This window comes from Camelus dromedarius, chromosome 21, assembly GCF_036321535.1.
Source record: "Camelus dromedarius isolate mCamDro1 chromosome 21, mCamDro1.pat, whole genome shotgun sequence".
Lineage (NCBI taxonomy): Eukaryota > Metazoa > Chordata > Mammalia > Artiodactyla > Camelidae > Camelus > Camelus dromedarius.
The window spans coordinates 14,156,468-14,174,719 of NC_087456.1; the positions used below are offsets into that span (position 1 = coordinate 14,156,468).

Consider the following 18,252-nt stretch of genomic DNA (forward strand, 5'->3'; position numbering starts at 1 on the left):
CATTTTCATTTTTATTTCTGCGAAGTCAGGCCTTCTGATATATAAGAATTATGCTTATCTTTTTACATTTGCTTTGTTGGTTTTGGTGTGACAAGATCACCAAATCCTTATTCAGTCTAACATATTTGATGAGGTCTCTTCTTACCAGATCATGAATTTGAAAGTTTGACTAGGACAGCAATGCTCTGGCTTTCTTTCTATTAGAGACTTCCCTCCAGGTCCTTAAGACTCATTTGTTCCGTGCTTTCTAGATTCTGTTTTTTCCATTAAACTACAAATCCACCTAACTGAAAATTTAGTCTGCCTTTATCCATCTTGCCTCTAGAGATAATATGACCTTGTCCAATATGTTGCTGAAATCAATTATGCTTTGTTTATGCTGTTCCCTGATCTACCGTTAGAATTACCGATTAAGTAAAATGGAGCTAATTTAACCAAAATCAATACCATGTGCTTTAGTGAATATATATATGCTGTTTCTACTATGCTTCTTTTCCGAATATTTACAAACCATGTGGGATGCATGGTTTGAATGCACGTAGAAACAGAGCGTTGGGGCTGGCAGCAAAGCTGGAATTCAGCACCCGTGTTTTACTGCTAAAAATTCTGGCTCAGAGCACTGAGTGTCCAGGGTCATATGCTGCATACCTTTAAAGGACTTGAGCTCTGGACCCTTTTTCAAAGTATTATGGAGCATTCGTGACACTTAGTGGTCAGGTACTTGCACATGAATTGCGCATTGTAAATATCATCATTTAAAAAAATCTCAATAAAATATAAATGTTTCTTAAAGGCTCTTTTTTAGCCTACTGTTCCTAATAAGAAAGAATTGTTGATTCTGAGATCCTTTAGTGGAATACGTTGCAGTTTGAAGGAGTACCAGCAGAGGGTGCCAATGGTTCATTCATCTAGTCTGCCTAATGTGTTTTCTTTTCCCTCCTGAGAATTGTCAAAATTTCAGACTCATTTAGGCAATGATTTTTGTCTGAGTTGTTTACTACTGTATCCCTAGTGCCTAGCACAGTGCTCGATATACAGTTGGCTCCCAATAAATACGTGCTGAGTTCATATTTGTTATTATAAATAATTTCTTTCATACTTTTCCTTGGGAATTTAAAAATTCAAGAACAATAAGGATAATGACAAAGGTGTCTTAATGTCCAAGGCAGTGAGTTAATTTGAACCACTGGTTCACTATTTTACTTTACAAATTTGGTATTTCTAAAGTTCTGATATTTGCAAAATCAGACCAGCTTTATCATTTCCTCTTTGGTTAGTTAATAATTAGTGTCTGGTCTTCTGGCAGAGTCTTACATAGCATTTTCTTTTTCTCTGAATTCTCTGTTAAATTTCTAATATTCCTGATGGCTCTAAATGGGATTATAATGGGTCTCAGAGAAATACATTAGTGGAGAGGTTTGACAAATTGGGGCACATTTCTTTTGGATCAGGAGTTCTTCTCCATCAATATGATGTGTTATTCTTCCCTGGGACTTTAGAGTTGTTTTGTAGGGTAGTTCAAGGATTTTAACACCATGGGGAAACTTCAGAGGAATGGGTTTTAACACTTTTTCCAATTTAAATTGAGAAGAACATCCTAAATTTTGATGGAGCTCATATTTTAAAAATTAAAAATGTAAAAAGGCAAATGAATGTTCTTTATGCTGCCTATGGCAGCTTGGTTAAAACTCAGTTGTGATATTCCCTGGAGGGCTGTGAACCTCCAGACATTTAAAATGGCATCGTGGGAGCATCGTGGAAAGAAGCATATTAATATTTAGAATTTCACACAAAATCTTTATGCTTGATGAGGATAATGAGTACCCTCTGATTATTTTACAGCCTCTAAATCAAAAAGGTCAACATCACTGCATTTGAACCTCTCATTTCCATGCAACAAAATGTTAGGTGAATCATTATTCAGACACGCTGGTTTTTTTCATGGCACAAGTTATGGAGGATTTACTTAAATGGTCTAATGCCTTACATCGTTGCTAATTTCTCCCAAATATAAATTTTATGTGTGCTAAAATACTTGTAGCAGTTCTGGTGTTTGGCTAATAGTTTTAAACCCAACTTTTTATGAAGTAAAAATGTGACAACACCATGGTACACTTGAACCAGATCTTGGGACTCATTTTTCTACAATTCAGAATGTTTGCTTTTTTTCAATTTGTTTTGTATTGACCATTTTAATTTGTTGTTTTTAGTGTACTGCTTTGGAACAAAAACTGAAAAAACTGACTGAAGATTTGAGTTGTCAGCGTCAAAATGCGGAAAGTGCCAAACGTTCTCTGGAACAGAAAATCAAGGAAAAAGAAAAAGAGTTCCAAGAGGTAAAATAAATGGGTTCATGAGGCGTTTTTCTGGAAGCCTCTTGTGAATACTTTATAGTTTGCTTAATTGAAAAGAGGAGTGTCTATCATCACGTGGGATAGTCCCCTAGTGGGGAAATGTTTTGTGTGGCAAGGTGGCTATATTTCCCTTCACACTTTTCCATCTTTTAGTTTTTGATTGGCGAAGGGACTTAGCAGTCCGAATATTCTTTTCTATCCATGTTTTCTGATTTGTTTAGGATTTGATACTGAGAAGGACAGGATCATATTTATTTCAAACACTCTATGTTGTGAAGGAAACTATATTACATCCTCCAGCTGTTTTAAAGCCTGTGGGTGGGCAACTACATTAGAAAGGTAGTAGATGTTGGAGGGGCAAGAAGTTGGCAGACAATGAGGGCTGAAGATGCCCTTGCATAAGTGTTGGTACCAGTTTCAGGTGAGTGAGCCTGTGAGTGGGTCTACAGCCTTTTGATAAGAGTGACTAGAAATGTTAATCTGGTGTCCCTACGTGGCTATCACAGTTAATGGGTGGCATCTACTTCCTGTCCTCCTCAGTGGTCAATGGTGTATGGTATTAGGGGTCTTAAACCCTATTTTCGAGTGTGTTTGATTTCTCAGCTGAGTTGTGACCATTGCAGCTCAGGTCTACTCTCTTTTGCCCCTGGATATTTCAAACCAGAGGTGATTCATCTAAGATTGGGAATAAGGTGGGAAGAGGCCAGTTTCCATGTGTTCTTCCTGGGGACTGCGTCTCCTTCCCCCTCAGAGACCTGAGTCTGATGACCAGGATCATTAAGTGGACACAGCATGGCTGCCATCGTCTCCAGAAGAGCATTGCCTGGAGGACGTTTGGGTTTCACCCTGTTGACCAGCGTCAGTTTGCTGCATTTGTCTTTCACTTTTTAGGAGCTCTCCCGTCAACAGCGTTCCTTCCAAACCCTGGACCAAGAGTGCACTCAGATGAAAGCCAGACTCACCCAGGAGTTACAACAAGCCAAGAACATGCACAACATCCTACAGGCTGAACTGGATAAAGTAGGGCACTGGCTTAATTTCTCCTTCCTCCATAATCCCCCCTCTTCTTTATACATGTCATTTCTGTACCACAGCAGACATGATACCTTTAAAGAAAAGAAAATGTTGTATCCTCACTTTCCTTATATATCAAAGTAGAGAGCAAACTGAACTTTTCTGGGTCTGGGTTTCCTTGTTCAGAGAAAGAAGGGAGTGATGAGGATCTGAGATCTGAAGGTCTGTGGGCATCTCTGATATTCTGGTGGTTCTTGATCATGTCATCAGGTGGGAGCTCTCCCTAGTATTTATGCCCTCATATAGTCAAAGCACTGATACTTATAATTTATTTAACACTTACTGCAGAAATGATCTCACCTGGTTTTATGGCTTTACGTCTTGCCAGTGTGATGATGACCTCTTTATATCTCCAGCCTGGACGTCTGGCCTGACCTTCAGACTTGTGGGTGTGTACCTGATATTTCCACTCATGTCTAACAGGAACTCATGCTTAACATGTTTTTAATGGAACTACAGCTCCCCCCCGCCCAAACTTGCTCTTCCCTTGATCTTCCTCCTCTTAGTAAATAGCAATTCTGTTCTTCATCTTCCTCAGGCCAAAACCTCCATGTCACCTTCAACTCCTTTTTCACTCTCACACCCCAAAGTAATCCATTACAACTCTGCTGGCTCTACCTTTATTTATTTACACACACGCGCATGCATGGATGTATTTGTATATGTCTGCATATGTATATTATTTGCATGTGTGTGTATTTGTGTGTATTATATGAACAGCATATTTAAACTTACAAATGTACAACAGTAAATTATTATAAGGCATGCTTCTCTTGTCACCATTATCTATGTCAGAGGATAGAATCTCGTCAGCCACCTCAGAAACCCTTCATGTGCCACATAGCTCCCCGCTAAGAAAAAACCTGCCTTTACATTTCATATTGGCTATGACTGCGTTCCCCACCTCCGGTACTGTATGAGGTCTAGGACACCATCATCTCTCACCTGAGGTTCTATGCTAGCCTCCTAACTGGTCTCCCTGCTTCTACACTTCAGCCAGCAGCCAGAGGGAGTCTTTTCAAGTGTTAGTCAGATTGTGTCACTTCTCTGCTCAAAACCCTGCCATCATCACTCCCCATCTCAGAGTGTGAGTCAGGCACTTCTGAAGGTCTGCAAGAGCCTAGGTGGCCCTCGCATCCCCTCACTCGCTGACCCCATCTGCCAGTCTCCCCTAACGCACCGTCCAGGTCACATGGCCTCTCTGCCATGGGGGGAGGGGGTTGGACACCCAACACAGGGGCAGCTCTGGGCTTTACTCTTGGGGATGCTCTGTCCCCAGACAGATCTGTAGGGTGGTACCTTCACTTTTTGAGCTTTCTGCTCCAGGATCACCTATCAGTGACATCTTCCATGGGCACTACGTAGACCTCTACTCTCAAGTACTTTGTTTCTTTACCTTGCTTTACTTTTCTCTCTGATTCCTATCATCTGATGCACAATACAGTTATTTGTGTATTTTTATATTGTCTTCCATCACTCAAATCTTTCCGTGAGGACAGGCCCTTGGCTATTTTGTTTCCTGCTCTATCTGCAATGTGGAGGCACTAAATAGCCACAGCTTTAAACTGGCAGAAGGCAGTGTGTTCATTCATTCTTTTCTTGACTTCATCCATTTTCCCTGAGAGGATGACACATTTTAGAGTTTACTCTGAATATGTCAGGTGTTCACCTGTTGTCAGAGTTACACTTAACTTTCTCAGTGTTTTTTTTTTTTTTTTATTTTCTAAAATTGAGGATTTATCATTTAGGTTGTCTCTTATTTTATGAAAAATACAGGTTAACTCTCAAATTCAAGATATAGCAGAGCAAGACATGTGGACCTCCCTTAGAGGAATTGGGGCTGGGAGGATGCAGCTGAGATGCGGAGCGCTAACATTTATTGACATCTGTTACGTATGGGGGATTATCTGAAGTTCTTTATAGAGTCATCCTTTATCCATCTGTCCAAGTCTGGAAAAAAGAAAAAAAAAATCCTCCTGTACTAGGATAAATTGTTATCAACTGTTTGTTGGATGTCCTGTAAGGCCTTTTAAAAAATACATTTACAAATGTATATTTGGGTTTTTAGGTTTTTGTTCATCAGAGAATATTCTGTAGGTAGTACCTGGCCTTGTTTTTATCAAACGTTTTTGGGTTTTTTTTAAGTCATTTCCAAACTAACAGATGTTTTGGTTCACGTAGCATGTGGTATCATTGGGCAGGTAAAGGTGAATGTTTCCTGATGTTTCTGTAGGACAGCTTCCTACATACGACACTGATGGCCTCAAGGGTGTATATGTTCTCACGTGTGACAGGTACTTCCACACTGCCCTCCAGAAAAGTTGTAGCAGTTTACCTGACACCAGATGTAAGAGGCCTGTTTCCTCCTGTCCTGCTAATAGGATATAGTCTTGGTTTTAAAAATTTTGCCAACTAAGGAGTGAAAAATGTTATCATTGTTTTAATTTACACTTTCCTGACTAGCACTGAGGTTATTTCTTTCAGGTGATTTGCCATTTATATTTTTTGTGTAAAATTTGTTTCTGTCCTTTGCTCTTCTTTTTAAACGGGTTTGCCTTTTTGTAAATTGAATCACAGATCTGTTTTATTTGTACTACAGGAATATCATTTTTATTCTTTCATATTTATTGCAAATGTGTTCTCCCAGTTTGTTTTCTTATCTCAACTTTTGTTGTTGTTTCTTATCTCAATTTTCAAAATTTTAGTTGTTTATCACTACTCGGTTGTTACAATTTTGTGGTTAAAGTTTTTTACTTTGTGGCTTCCCCCCAAACCCAGCCTTTTTCATCAACATATGCTGTTGCCAAGTGATGTCACAGGTTGATATGAGGGTGTTTTAAGTTCAACTTCCAGTGCCACATTTAGCTGTGACATGTATTGTGTCTCAACCAAAATAGATGGCATCAGTTCTTATATACCATGACCTTTTTATTATTTGAGACTAAATAATTATTTAGAAAGTAAAGAAAATAAAAAGCTTGGCATTATTTTCTCTTCATAGGTCACATCTGTAAAGCACCAGCTAGAAAAAAATTTGGAAGAGTTTAAGCAAAAGTTTAACAGGACTGAACAGGCCTTAGAGGCGAGTCAGATCAAGGAAAATGAGCTGAGGAGAAGCAGCGAGGTGAGTGGGGAGTACAGATGAGCACCTATCAACTCTGTACAGGATGAAGTGGGAGGACTGAAGAGTTTCTATACTACTTCTCACTAGTTCATCATGACTACATACTTCCCTTTTTTATTTGCCAGAAGTATTACAGAGTGTTCTGTATATCATCTCTGACACAGAACATAGCAATTATGGGAAAACATGACTTGTATTAAGACCATGTACTACTTTTTTTTTTTTTTTAAGATTGTTTTAGACCACCTGGGAGGTGGAAGGATGGAAGAAAGCAAGGGATTGTTCTCAATGGAAAGGAACAAAATTGGTGATTGGAGGTATAATTTAAACTCCTTTTCCAAGGGTTGGCTTTTGAGTCATCAAATATTAAAAACCTTGTGCAAAGTCACAGATTTAAATAAATAAAATTTATGACAGATAGAGTTTCTAGATTTAATACTGTTATAAAAATATCAAGTAATTACAGTGTACTACTCTGGCTTCCACAGTCAACACTAACCTTATGCTGAGCGTGTGCAGGCTTGGCTGGTGGTGTCAGGGTAACAATACAAAGTGGTGGCAGAGGTTTCCCAATGGCATGGATATGAGCTGTACCCTGATGTTGTTCTACCAATAGGATTTTATCCATGCTTATTTTCATTTGCTTCTCTGAACTTATTTAGTGGCTCAGAGTTTATTTAAAGGGCTTAAATAAGAATCATTTAGGGACAGTTAATAGACTGAAACAATTTGAATAGAGCCATAAATCAGCACTGTAATCTTACGAAGAAGCACAGCAGAACAGTAGAAATTTCTTCTTCATTAAATGTCACAGGAAAGAATTTTTTCCACTAATCTTTTAAATATTTTACCATCCCTTTTTAGATTGTAAGGTTTTTGTTGTTGTTGTTTTTAAGTTCTCTATAAAGAGCAGTGATTTATCCAGGTGAGGCAAATTTAAGTGTATTTATCTTCACAGCTTTAAAGAGTTTCATGGTTATTAAAATTGGAAAATCCGTCAGTAGCAAAGAAGAGGCTGTTAAAGCAGCTATCGGCTCAGAGGGGTAATACTGCTGGAGAGAGGCGGCCATAGCTCCCGCAGCCTGAGTGGAGGAAAACTTCATATCAGATGATGGTTTCATCAGCAAACGTTTTCAAATGGAAGTGTTTGTTTCAACAAAACAAATGTTTGCCTTTTGGCCAGTGGGGACCAACCAACAGATGCTTCTGCTAACATTTCCACAGGCAGACTGGCACCGAACTCTTCCCTCTGTGAGCTTCCCTTTCAGCCAGGAACTCTCCCGCGACTCCACTGGCTGCCTGGTGGAAACATTTTGTAAAAGCGATCGTCTGGTTAAGAGGGTCCAAACACTTTTCAAACAGTTTGCTTGGCCAAGGCTCCATAGTGGTCCGGACATCTCTTGCAGGTGTTTCTGAAGATTGGGGCGTCCCTATAGGATCTGGTTTGTCAGCTGTGGAGCTGTCCACCATGAACTGTAGCAGTACGGAGTTTAAGGCCGGTCATGGTGCCCTTAATATTTCATTGATTTCTGTGTCCAGTGAGGGCAGTCATGTGAAAGTGCCGAGCCCAGGACCAGGGAATTCATTTAGTATTTGTCTTTAATGTAAGTTTGTGTGTGTCTTCTTTTGAGGATGATACCAAGAATTCAAAGGGTTTAGCTGGCTCTTGCATATTGAAGAGGGACTGGGAGCAGAAAAGCAATTTACCCAGTTAGACCAGTATAACTTAGTGGTAAAATGTTGGTGGTTTTAGAGTGAGTGAGATCTGAAATTGCCTCATTTTTCTGCCACCTACCTGCTGTGTGACCTTGGGACAATGACTTACCCTTTCTGAGTCTGACTTTCCTCATCTGCATATGGGGACTAATAACACCCCTCTCTTTTCAAAGCTGTGTGAATTAAGTTAAATATTATATGTCAAGTCTTTAGACCTGTGCCTCGCACATACATGTTCTTTGGTCTTCACGACTGTTATGACCTTTTGATATTACCACTGTTTGCTGTCACCCATAGGCAGAGAAAGTGATGAGTTCATTTGAGACTTTTCACATTTAAAATTATAGCCCATTCTAGTCTGTTGCTCTGAGTATCCTTCTGTAGCTAATTATAAGTACAAACAAGTTTAGCATGCTTATAGGTTTTGGATGCCGAAATAATGTGACAGTTGTACCGAAATTTTCCTTAAGCGTGTTTAGCAAACTAATATGCCGCTCACAATGAGAAATTATCAGTAGTGGAAATGTGATTTAATGGCCCAATCAAGAGTAAAGTTAACATTTAGTAACAAAGTGAATGGAGGGTTTAGATGAGCTGCTCATCCAGCATCCAGTGCCAACCCCGTAGCATTGGTGTTAGGCGATAATATACCATCATTTGACAGCTAAGATGAAGGAACACTTGTTTGGGGAGCCTGGGGACCTGTATTACACGGGTCCTCTCAGAGGGCCTGGTCTGGCAGGCAAGACAGATGAGATGGAAGGAGAAAAACACTTCCTTTGCATCCATCCCTTGTTCACCAGAGATTTCGCCCCAGCAGGGGACGTATTAAGCGTTATTCATGGATGGGATCATGAAATGCCACACAGTAACTTAAATTTGTTTTGTCTGGCCCTAGGAAGTGATGCTTCCCTTGCTGCTCCTAAACCAAAGTTGATGTGGGTAGAATTGCTTGCTAAGCTCTAATGCTGGCTTGTGGTTATAGGGATTTTTGTTGTGTTTTCCAGACTAGTGCCCAATTTTGCAAATCATGTGAGGTTGTCAGAGATGCCTAGGAGAATATACCCTTGTATGCTTAACTCATTGTTGCTAATGAGCTACCCAATCAAGTCTTAAGTGGCTGTAAGCCTCACAGAAAACTAATTGCTGATGGATGGCAGCCTACAGCTCCATTTTCAGATGCTCATTTTCTAAATTCTGGCCTTTTAAAATTCTTGGGTTGGCCACAGCCATAGCATTATAAGCCTGCTGGGTCCCAGGATTGGCTGAACATTTCTTCGTTAGAAACAAGTATTTACGGAGCTAATGCCAGAATAAAGACGTGTTCATTTTTCCATTGAGCCTTCTATTCATTTAAACGTCTCCAGTTAAGGACAGACGAACAGACACATAAACATAAATTGCCCCCCTCCCTCCCGGGTTCCCTCCCTCCCTCTTCTTCTTTTCACCCGCCTTCCTCCTGCTGGGATGCAGCCAGCTTTGTACCCAGTGTCTTGTCCGCTTTCTTGTCACACCTCTAGATGTAGGTGCCATTTGATTTGATTTATTTTTTAGGGTAAAAATAATATTTTGTAAGTTGCAAAATAAAAATGCTAAGTCAACCTAGGTGGTTACATTCTAATTATTCTCGCATGTTGAACTCATTCAGCTAATCTTAGTATTGATCACGCAGATTTAGCTGCTGTTAAATTTCGGGGAGAAATACTACTAATGATGCTCCGTTACCCTTGTTGAAGTCTGTTAAGGTGATTTACCTTTCACGTCTGTGATCTCATTTGAGTGGTGATTATTCTGAGCCTGAAGAGCAAACAAGCGATTATAGATTCTCTAGTTTAATGAAGCTAGTTTAAGTCAGTAACATCGTTGCACCTTAGTGATCATGCATTCTCTGCGGAATCTCACACTGACTAGTACGAATGTTAGCCTCTCAGTCTTGGGGTGAGTTGGAGCAGGACTTTATATTTCTTTCACCTGGAATTAATTCTTCTCCGTTGATCTCTTAATTTGATAGAGTGTCACATGAGCTCGTGGAAGGGTGGCAGGATCAGGACAAAGGAGAAAGAGGAATATAACTGCAACAGGAGCTATCATATTTTGATGCTGAAAATGAACATATATACATGAACACAGCAGCTGCCAGCAAGTTTTCAAGTGCTTTCTACCAGCCAGATTCTCCCTCTTCTTAAATTTGGCTTTGCTGCATTGGTACCCATCTGTTGGTAGTAACCAGACTGATAATTGAAGGCAGGCTTCCAGCTCAGCATTGCCAGGGCCATCTGCTTTCTAACGGTGCAGTAGGGTTTTGGAGGATGGGTCTTAATTGTTTCTTTAAGATTCAGAAATTTCCCCTACTTCTCAGAGGGGCATTTTTTAAAGTTTTTTTTTTTTTTTTTTAAGTTAGCCTTATGAGTCCTATCCCCTCCACACCTGCTAAGGATGGGAGATGCTTGGTCTGTCAGTCTGTAATGATACCTGCCAATTCCCAGTGGTCCAGAGGGTGGCATATAATATAGGCTGAGATACTTCTCTGCTACAATATTGAAGGTTGAACAACAAGTTGAGGAATTTGGATAGAGCGTTTATAATATTTATTATACAAGTCATGTGGTTAATATGAAGTAGCATTTTTTTTTTTTGGATGCAAATATTGCTTGGTTTTAAGAGTCAGAAAAATAGGTTTCACTAGGTGATAAAATGGGGCTGTGTATGTCTCTGCGACCTTATGGCACATCAGTGCACAGGGACTTCATTTAATCAGGTACCCAGAGGACCTGTTTTCAGTGTGAAAGCTCAGACTGATCCCTCTGCCTAGAATTAATTCTTCCTTCTGTGCTCTAGCCCTCTGGTTTTTCCATAGTACACTTCACCTCTCTTTAGTATCTAGCACATCCTGGTGTGTATTAAGTGACTGGTATCACATTTCCCCCACTAGGGGGTACCTGCCCTGAGGGCAGAGACTCTGTCTTAATTTGTAGCTGCATCTTTCATGGTGCCCATTCCAGCATCTTGTGCATTGCAGATTTTCTTAATAAACATTTATTAAAGGTAATTTTTACTCATAAAGACATTCCCATAACACTGAACCTTAAGATAGTTTTACAATGAAACTTAAAAATCTGTCACATGAATTTTTTGGTTCGTTAGCACCTCAGAACTTTGCAAAGATACATTTGATCATTCAAATGTGATAGGAACTTGGGGGTTTGTGTCTCCAGGGGATCTTGTCAATAGGACTTTCCTTAAATGCTAACATTTTAACAAGCATAGGGCATCTAGAAAGTTGGAAAAATTTCTTTCTTGATGGAAAAAGATGATCATCAGTTTTGGGTTTTGTGCTTTCAACTTCTATTTATAAAAGCATTCAACTGAAGTAAGACTGTCTAACTTCATTAAGTGCTTAAAGGGTTAAGTGCGATTCCTCCTCAGGTAAGAAATAAACAGTTCCATTAGGGACCCTTACCCAGGCAGAAGTCATAAGTTCCCTGAGCCTCTGTTTGTGCTTCAGGAAATGAAGAGGGAAAACAGCCTCCTTAAGAGTCAGTCTGAGCAAAGGGACAGAGAAGTCTGCCACCTGGAGGAAGAACTGAAGAAGGCCAGGCAGTGTTTAAGTCAGAGCCAGAATTTTGCAGAAGAAATGAGGGGTGAGTAAACGTAGTGTTTTAGAGTTGTTTCTCTAGGCTCATGTTCCCACAAGGGAGGGTGGATGTCATTAGAAACGTCTTCGAATTTTTCCATATCTTCTCCCAGAGAGATGTTTGCAATTGATGTGGAAAAGTTTTTCCTTTTCTACTTTTTAGTTTCCAGAGTGATAGCTGGACTTTTTTTTTTTTTTTAAATTGGAACACACTGTGTCCCCAGATGCCTGGTTTTCAGCACTTTGAAACCAGAAGGGTAAATATTTTCCACCCAAAAGTGAATTGTCAGTGCTGTCTCTCGCCCCGGAGTGCTGTTCTCTGTCTCACGTGTGTTTGGTAGTTACACGCAGATAGCTCATCTTCTCAGCCATCACCATTTCCCTCAGGATGGAAAATCCTGTATTAAATGTGTGTTTTCCCAGCCCTTAGTGACCACTGTTTCTGGATGGCTTACTTGACTGAATGACTTTATTTCCTTACTTCCTGTGTAGCCACAGGATGGTGCTGTGCTTACCAGATGAACATACCATTAGTTCACATTGATTTGCAAATGCCATACGTCTTTTATTTACATTTATTTTTTAACCTGGGGTATTTGCACATCCAGGATTTCTCTTAACCTGATCTGCAGAATGTCGTGTCACACCTCCCTATGACTATTTTCTCTCTTAAATTCCAATCTCCCCAAGATAGTTTTCAGTTTTTTCACAGCAGGAGGTGGAGATGTCAATCTTCGGCTTTCTTGAAAGAAAATGATAGGACAAGGAAGGGTTAGGGCGTTTTTTCAGTGTTGGACGCCAGTGTCATTGTTTGTTGTCCTCGCAAGCGAAGTGGATTGATCGCCCCTTGTGGTGCTGTCTCCACCAGCCATCCACTCTCAGTAGGTAGGCTGAAATTAGTGGTTAAAAATAAAGAGGGCTTTCTAGTTAGTGTAATATCTGAGTTTATAATACATGCTACCTTTTCCATCTACTGTTGAGATTCTCAACTTTTATCCTCCCTCAGCATACTTGGGAAGCCTTCCCATCGCTGTTGGATAGAGCAGGGTGGTTCTTCTCAACCGGGAGGGCCAGTGGGCAGAAGGGAGTTTTTAGGCAGAAAACAAGGTAGCAATAGAGTCTGAGAAATCTTCCAGATGACTGTCACCTTCACAGAGTCCACCCTCACTGTCAGGGGCTGGGATGTAGGGGGGCACTGCTCCTCAGTGACACTCACATGTAGGTCTTCAGACTTACAGATATATAGCAACCATATACTCTTTTTAAATTCTTATTTCTTATTGACTTGTAGTTGATTTACAGTGTTAGTTTCAGGTGTACAGCAAAGTGATTCAGTTACATACATACATTCACATATTTTCAGATTCTTTTCCATTACGCTCGTTACAAGAAATTGAATAGAGTTTTCCCTGTAGCACCACATACTCTTGTACTTAAGCCTAATCCTATGGATTTTTTTTTGGCTACAATGATGAAGAAGTTATTTACTTTTCTGGGAAATCAGAAACACCCCATAGTGATGTAGGATATTTCCATTTTTGTGCTGCTTTTGTCACACTTTTCTCTCCTTGAGTAAGTATTTCAAAAGGGCAAAAATATGCACATACATAAACACATACAAGGAAAAAGAGTAAAAGAAAGTTTCAAATACTTAGGAAAATAAGCACCTGTATTTTATACAACACTTTATTAAACTGCTTGGAAAGAAGATAAATACATGTGTTGCCATCCTGAAAATGACCATTTTCTCACTCTTTATATAAGCTTAGATAATTATCAGGCGGTCTACTTTCCAAGAGGTATGCATGCAATAATGCCAATTTTTACAGGACTTAAGAAGCTGTTTGTATGGATTTTTTTTTTTAAGAGTTTAGAATTCTTACAGATAAATATTTGTTAAAAACATGACAACTTACAAAATTATTTTTTTTTATAGCTAAGAATACCTCTCAGGAAACTATGTTAAGAGATCTTCAAGGAAAAATAAATCAGCAAGAGAATTCCTTGACTTTAGAGAAACTGAAGCTTGCCTTGGCTGATCTGGAAAAGCAGCGAGATTGTTCTCAAGACCTTTTGAAGAAAAGGGAACACCACATTGAACAACTGAATGAGAAGTTAAGCAAAACAGAGAGAGAGTCCGAAGCTTTATTGAGTGCTTTGGAGTTAAAAAAGAAAGAATATGAAGAACTGAAAGAAGAGAAAACTCTGTTTTCTCGCTGGAAAAGTGAAAACGAACAACTTTTAAGTCAGATGGAATCAGAAAAGGAAAGCTTGCAGAGTAAAATTAATCACTTGGAAACTTGTCTTAAGACACAACAGATAAAAAGTCACGAACACAATGAGAGAGTTAGAACACTGGAGATGGAAAGAGAAAATCTTAGTGTCGAGATCAGAAACCTTCACAACGTGATAGACAGCAAGACTGCGGAGGTAGAGACCCAGAAACGAGCTTATGGAGAACTACAACAGAAAGCCGAGTTCTCTGATCAGAAACATGAGAAGGAAATGGAAAATATGTGTTTGAAAATTTCTCAGCTTACTGGGCAAGTTGGAGATCTAGAACATAAGCTTCAGTTACTGTCAAGTGAAATCATGGACAAAGACCAGCGTTACCAAGACTTGCATGCAGAGTCTGAGAGCCTCAGGGATCTGCTGAAATCCAAAGATTCTTCTAGGGTGACAAACGAGGCTCATCAGAGAAGTCTTCTGACTTTTGAACAGCAGCCTGCAATGAATAATTCCTTTGCAAATATAATTGGAGAACAGGGTAGTGAGCCTTCAGAAAGGAGCGAATGCCACTTAGAACCAGACCAGAGTCCAAAAAATTCAGCCATGTTACAAAACAGAGTCGTTTCTCTTGAATTTTCTTTAGAGTCTCAAAAGCAGATGAACTCAGATCTGCAAAAGCAGTGTGAAGAGTTGGTGCAAATCAGAGGAGAAATAGAAGAAAATCTCATGAAAGCAGAACAGATGCATCAAAGTTTTGTGGCTGAAACAAGTCAGCGCCTTAGTAAGTTACAAGAAGACACTTCTGTTCATCAGAATGTTGTTGCTGAAACTTTAGCTGCCCTGGAGAGCAAGGAAAGAGAGTTGCAACTTTTGAATGAAAAATTAGAAACTGAGCATGCAGAGATTCAAGAATTAAAGAAGAGCAACCATTTACTTCAAGAATCCCTAAAGGAGCTACAACTTTTGTCTGAAACTCTTAGCTTGGAGAAGAAGGAAATGGGTTCCATCATCTCTCTAAATAAGATGGACATTGAAGAGCTGACCCAAGAGAATGGGACCCTCAAGGAAACGAATGCAAACTTGACCCAAGAGAAGATGAACTTGCTCCAAAAGAGTGAGAGTTTTTCAAACTGTATAGATGAAAGAGACAAACGCATTTCTGAGTTATCTAATCAGTACAAGCAAGAAAGGCTTACTTTGCTACAAAGATGTGAAGAAACAGGAAATGCATTTCAGGATCTTAGTGAAAAATATAAAGCAGTGCAGGAAAAGAACTCTAAATTAGAATGCTTGCTGAATGAATGCATGAGTGTTTGCGAAGACAGAAAAAATGAACTGGAACAGCTAAAGGAGACATTTGCAAGGGAACAACAAGGACTTGTATCACAATTAGCATTAGCTGAAGAAAGAAACCAGAATTTAGTACTAGAATTGGAGACAGTGCAGCGAGCCCTGACAGCTGAGATTACAGATAATCAAAACAATTCCAAGAGGGAGGCTGATGGCTTAAAGCAAGAAATCATGACTTTAAAGGAAGAACAAAGTAAGAGGCAAAAGGAAGTTAATGCCTTATTACAAGAGAATGAGCATCTCATGAAATTAATGAAGGCTGAACACGAGCATCAACATGTAGAATTGGAACCAACTCAGGACTCTGTGAAAGGAGGAGAGAGGGAGACAAATAAATGTCACGTTCAACTTCCGATGGATCTTGAAGTTACAGATGCTTCTTTAGACAGTTATAATGCACAACTGGTACAGTTAGAAACTAAAGTGAGAAACATGGAATTAAAACTTCAGGAAAGTGAGAAAGAGAAGGAGCACCTACAGCATGAATTACAGACAATTAGAAGAGAACTGGAAACTGGAAATTTGCAACAAGATATTCAGCCACAAGATATTAATGGCCTTGGAGACTGTGAAATCAATCCAGAAGGAAAGTATATTTCAGTGCTTCATGAGTTGTCAATAAGTCCGCATGACAGTCCCCACCTGCAGGGCTCTCTACAGACAGTGATGGGCAAGCTGAATGAGTTAGAGAAAATGTGTGAAGTACTGCAGGTTGAAAAGTTTGAACTCATCTCTGAGCTGAACGAATCAAGATCAGAATGTATCACAGCGACTAGTAAAATGGCAGAAGAGGTGGGGAAACTAGTAAATGAGGTTAAAATACTAAACAACGAAAATGGACTTCTCCAAGGTGAGTCAGGGAAAGCAGTGTCAGAAAGTGAATTTGGTGAACAACAGAATGAGCAGAACTCTGTGTCCTTAAATCCTTTGGAGGACAGTAATTTCTACGAGCACTTGACTGCGTCAAACAAAGAAGTTCAGATGCACTTTGCTGAATTACAGGAGAAATTCTCATCTTTACAGAGCGAACACAAAATTTTACATGATCAGCACTGCCAGATGAGCTCTAAGATGTCAGAATTACAGTCCTATGTTGACACGTTAAAGGCTGAAAATTCAGTCTTGTCCATGAATCTGAGAAACTCTCAAGGTGACTTGGTAAAGGAGGTGAAGCCAGGACCCGGGGAGGAGCGTTTACTGTCCTTGTCATTCTCCTGTGTGACTGACAGCCCTGGTGGTACAAGTTTGGGAGAATCCTCTTTTTACAAAGATCTTTTAGAGCAGACAGGAGAAACATCCCTTTTGAACAATCTAGAAGGGACTGTTTCGGTAAACCAGTCTAATGTGGAGGAAGAATCTTGCAGCAGTCTGGAGGAGGAGAATCGGACCAAGAACGAAATCCCCGCTGCCCCAGCGAGGAGGATTGAAGAACTGGAGACCCTCTGTCAGATGTACCTGCAGTCCCTCAAGAAGCTAGAAGAGAAAATTGAAAGTCAAGGGATTATGAAAAATAAGGAAATAAAAGAGCTCGAACGGCTACTAAGTTCTTCAAGGGAAGAGCTCGGCTGTCTCAGGAAGCAGTACTTGTCAGAAAATGAACAGTGGCAGCAGAAGCTGACACGAGTGACTGTGGAGATGGAGTCTAAGTTGGCAGCTGAAAAGAAACATACGGAACACTTGACACTTGAGCTCGAGGTAGCACGACTTCAGCTTCAGGGTCTGGATTTAAGTTCTCGGTCTCTGCTTGGCGCCGACATAGACGATGTAAGTACTTGGGAATGACATGCTCTATTTCTGTAATCACATGCCTAGGAGACATGCAGTCAATTTTGTTGAATTGAAATCGACACTAAATCTAAATTAAAATGTTTTTACGGTTCAAAGATGTAAGAACAAAGTATACCAAAGTTTTGAAAAAATAAACTAGAACTTTAGGAAATGGAGTAAACTTCGTTTGGTGGGTAAATTTCTATCATGATTATCTTTAAACACTATTCTATTGGACATTCCTAAAGATGTTTTTTAAAGTCTCCCAGAGAAAATTATATCATAGAGTCAGAACATCTTCTTCAGGATGTCTATGTGTTTTCACTCTGTGCGTTAATAAAGTACATTAAATATGAAATTGGAATTAGGAATGGAAAGGTGATAGGAATTTCAACCTCTCTCACCCATTTCAGACTGTTTTTAGTGTTACAGAGGTACAGTCATGAAACTAAATATTGGAGTTTATTATGTACTTCTGAGTACTTTTCCAACACTTTGCTCAGATACAAATCTATGATTTGGGATCAGTCATTTGAAGGGACATTTCTTTCTTTATTGAATATAAAATTGTTTAGTTACTTCTACCTTGGTCCTTTGTGATCTGCCAGCTGAACTAACAATGCCATATAGTCGATGTCTAATTGAATCCCCTCTCTCTGCCCCTGTAAGGTAGGGAGGGTGGGTGGAGACGTGACGGCGGTTGTAGTCACAGTAGCAAATCCCCATTTTACAGATAAGAGGAAAGTGAGGTTCAAACATGTGATTTACCTAAGCATATAGGCAGTAAGTGCTAGATCTTTGATTAAGTCCTTGGCTGGGAATCTGGTCATGAAACCTTACTGCTTTCTTTTATTGGAGAATATCATAAATGCTGAAGGTGGGAGCTGATCATTTTATATGGAATTTGTTAGCCTCTTATTGGAGAATCCCAAACAACAATTTCATATTTAGACTACCTAGAATATTCCTAGCAAGAAAAAGAAAATGTAACTACATCACAATTT

At 39.6% G+C, this 18,252-nt stretch overlaps 1 protein-coding gene across 3 annotated transcripts in view; it reads left to right on the forward strand.

The window, feature by feature from the left end:
• CENPF (centromere protein F) overlaps positions 1–18,252 on the forward strand; it is a 50,512-nt gene that overhangs the window by 15,143 nt on the left and 17,117 nt on the right. For all 3 annotated transcript variants that reach the window (XM_031438581.2, XM_010992104.3, XM_064477187.1), the window contains exons 8-12: positions 2,211–2,336; positions 3,246–3,374; positions 6,430–6,552; positions 11,774–11,909; positions 13,839–17,245. In XM_031438581.2, the coding sequence (XP_031294441.2) occupies positions 2,211–2,336; positions 3,246–3,374; positions 6,430–6,552; positions 11,774–11,909; positions 13,839–17,245 (3,921 nt within the window). The remainder of the gene's footprint in view (positions 1–2,210; positions 2,337–3,245; positions 3,375–6,429; positions 6,553–11,773; positions 11,910–13,838; positions 17,246–18,252) is intronic.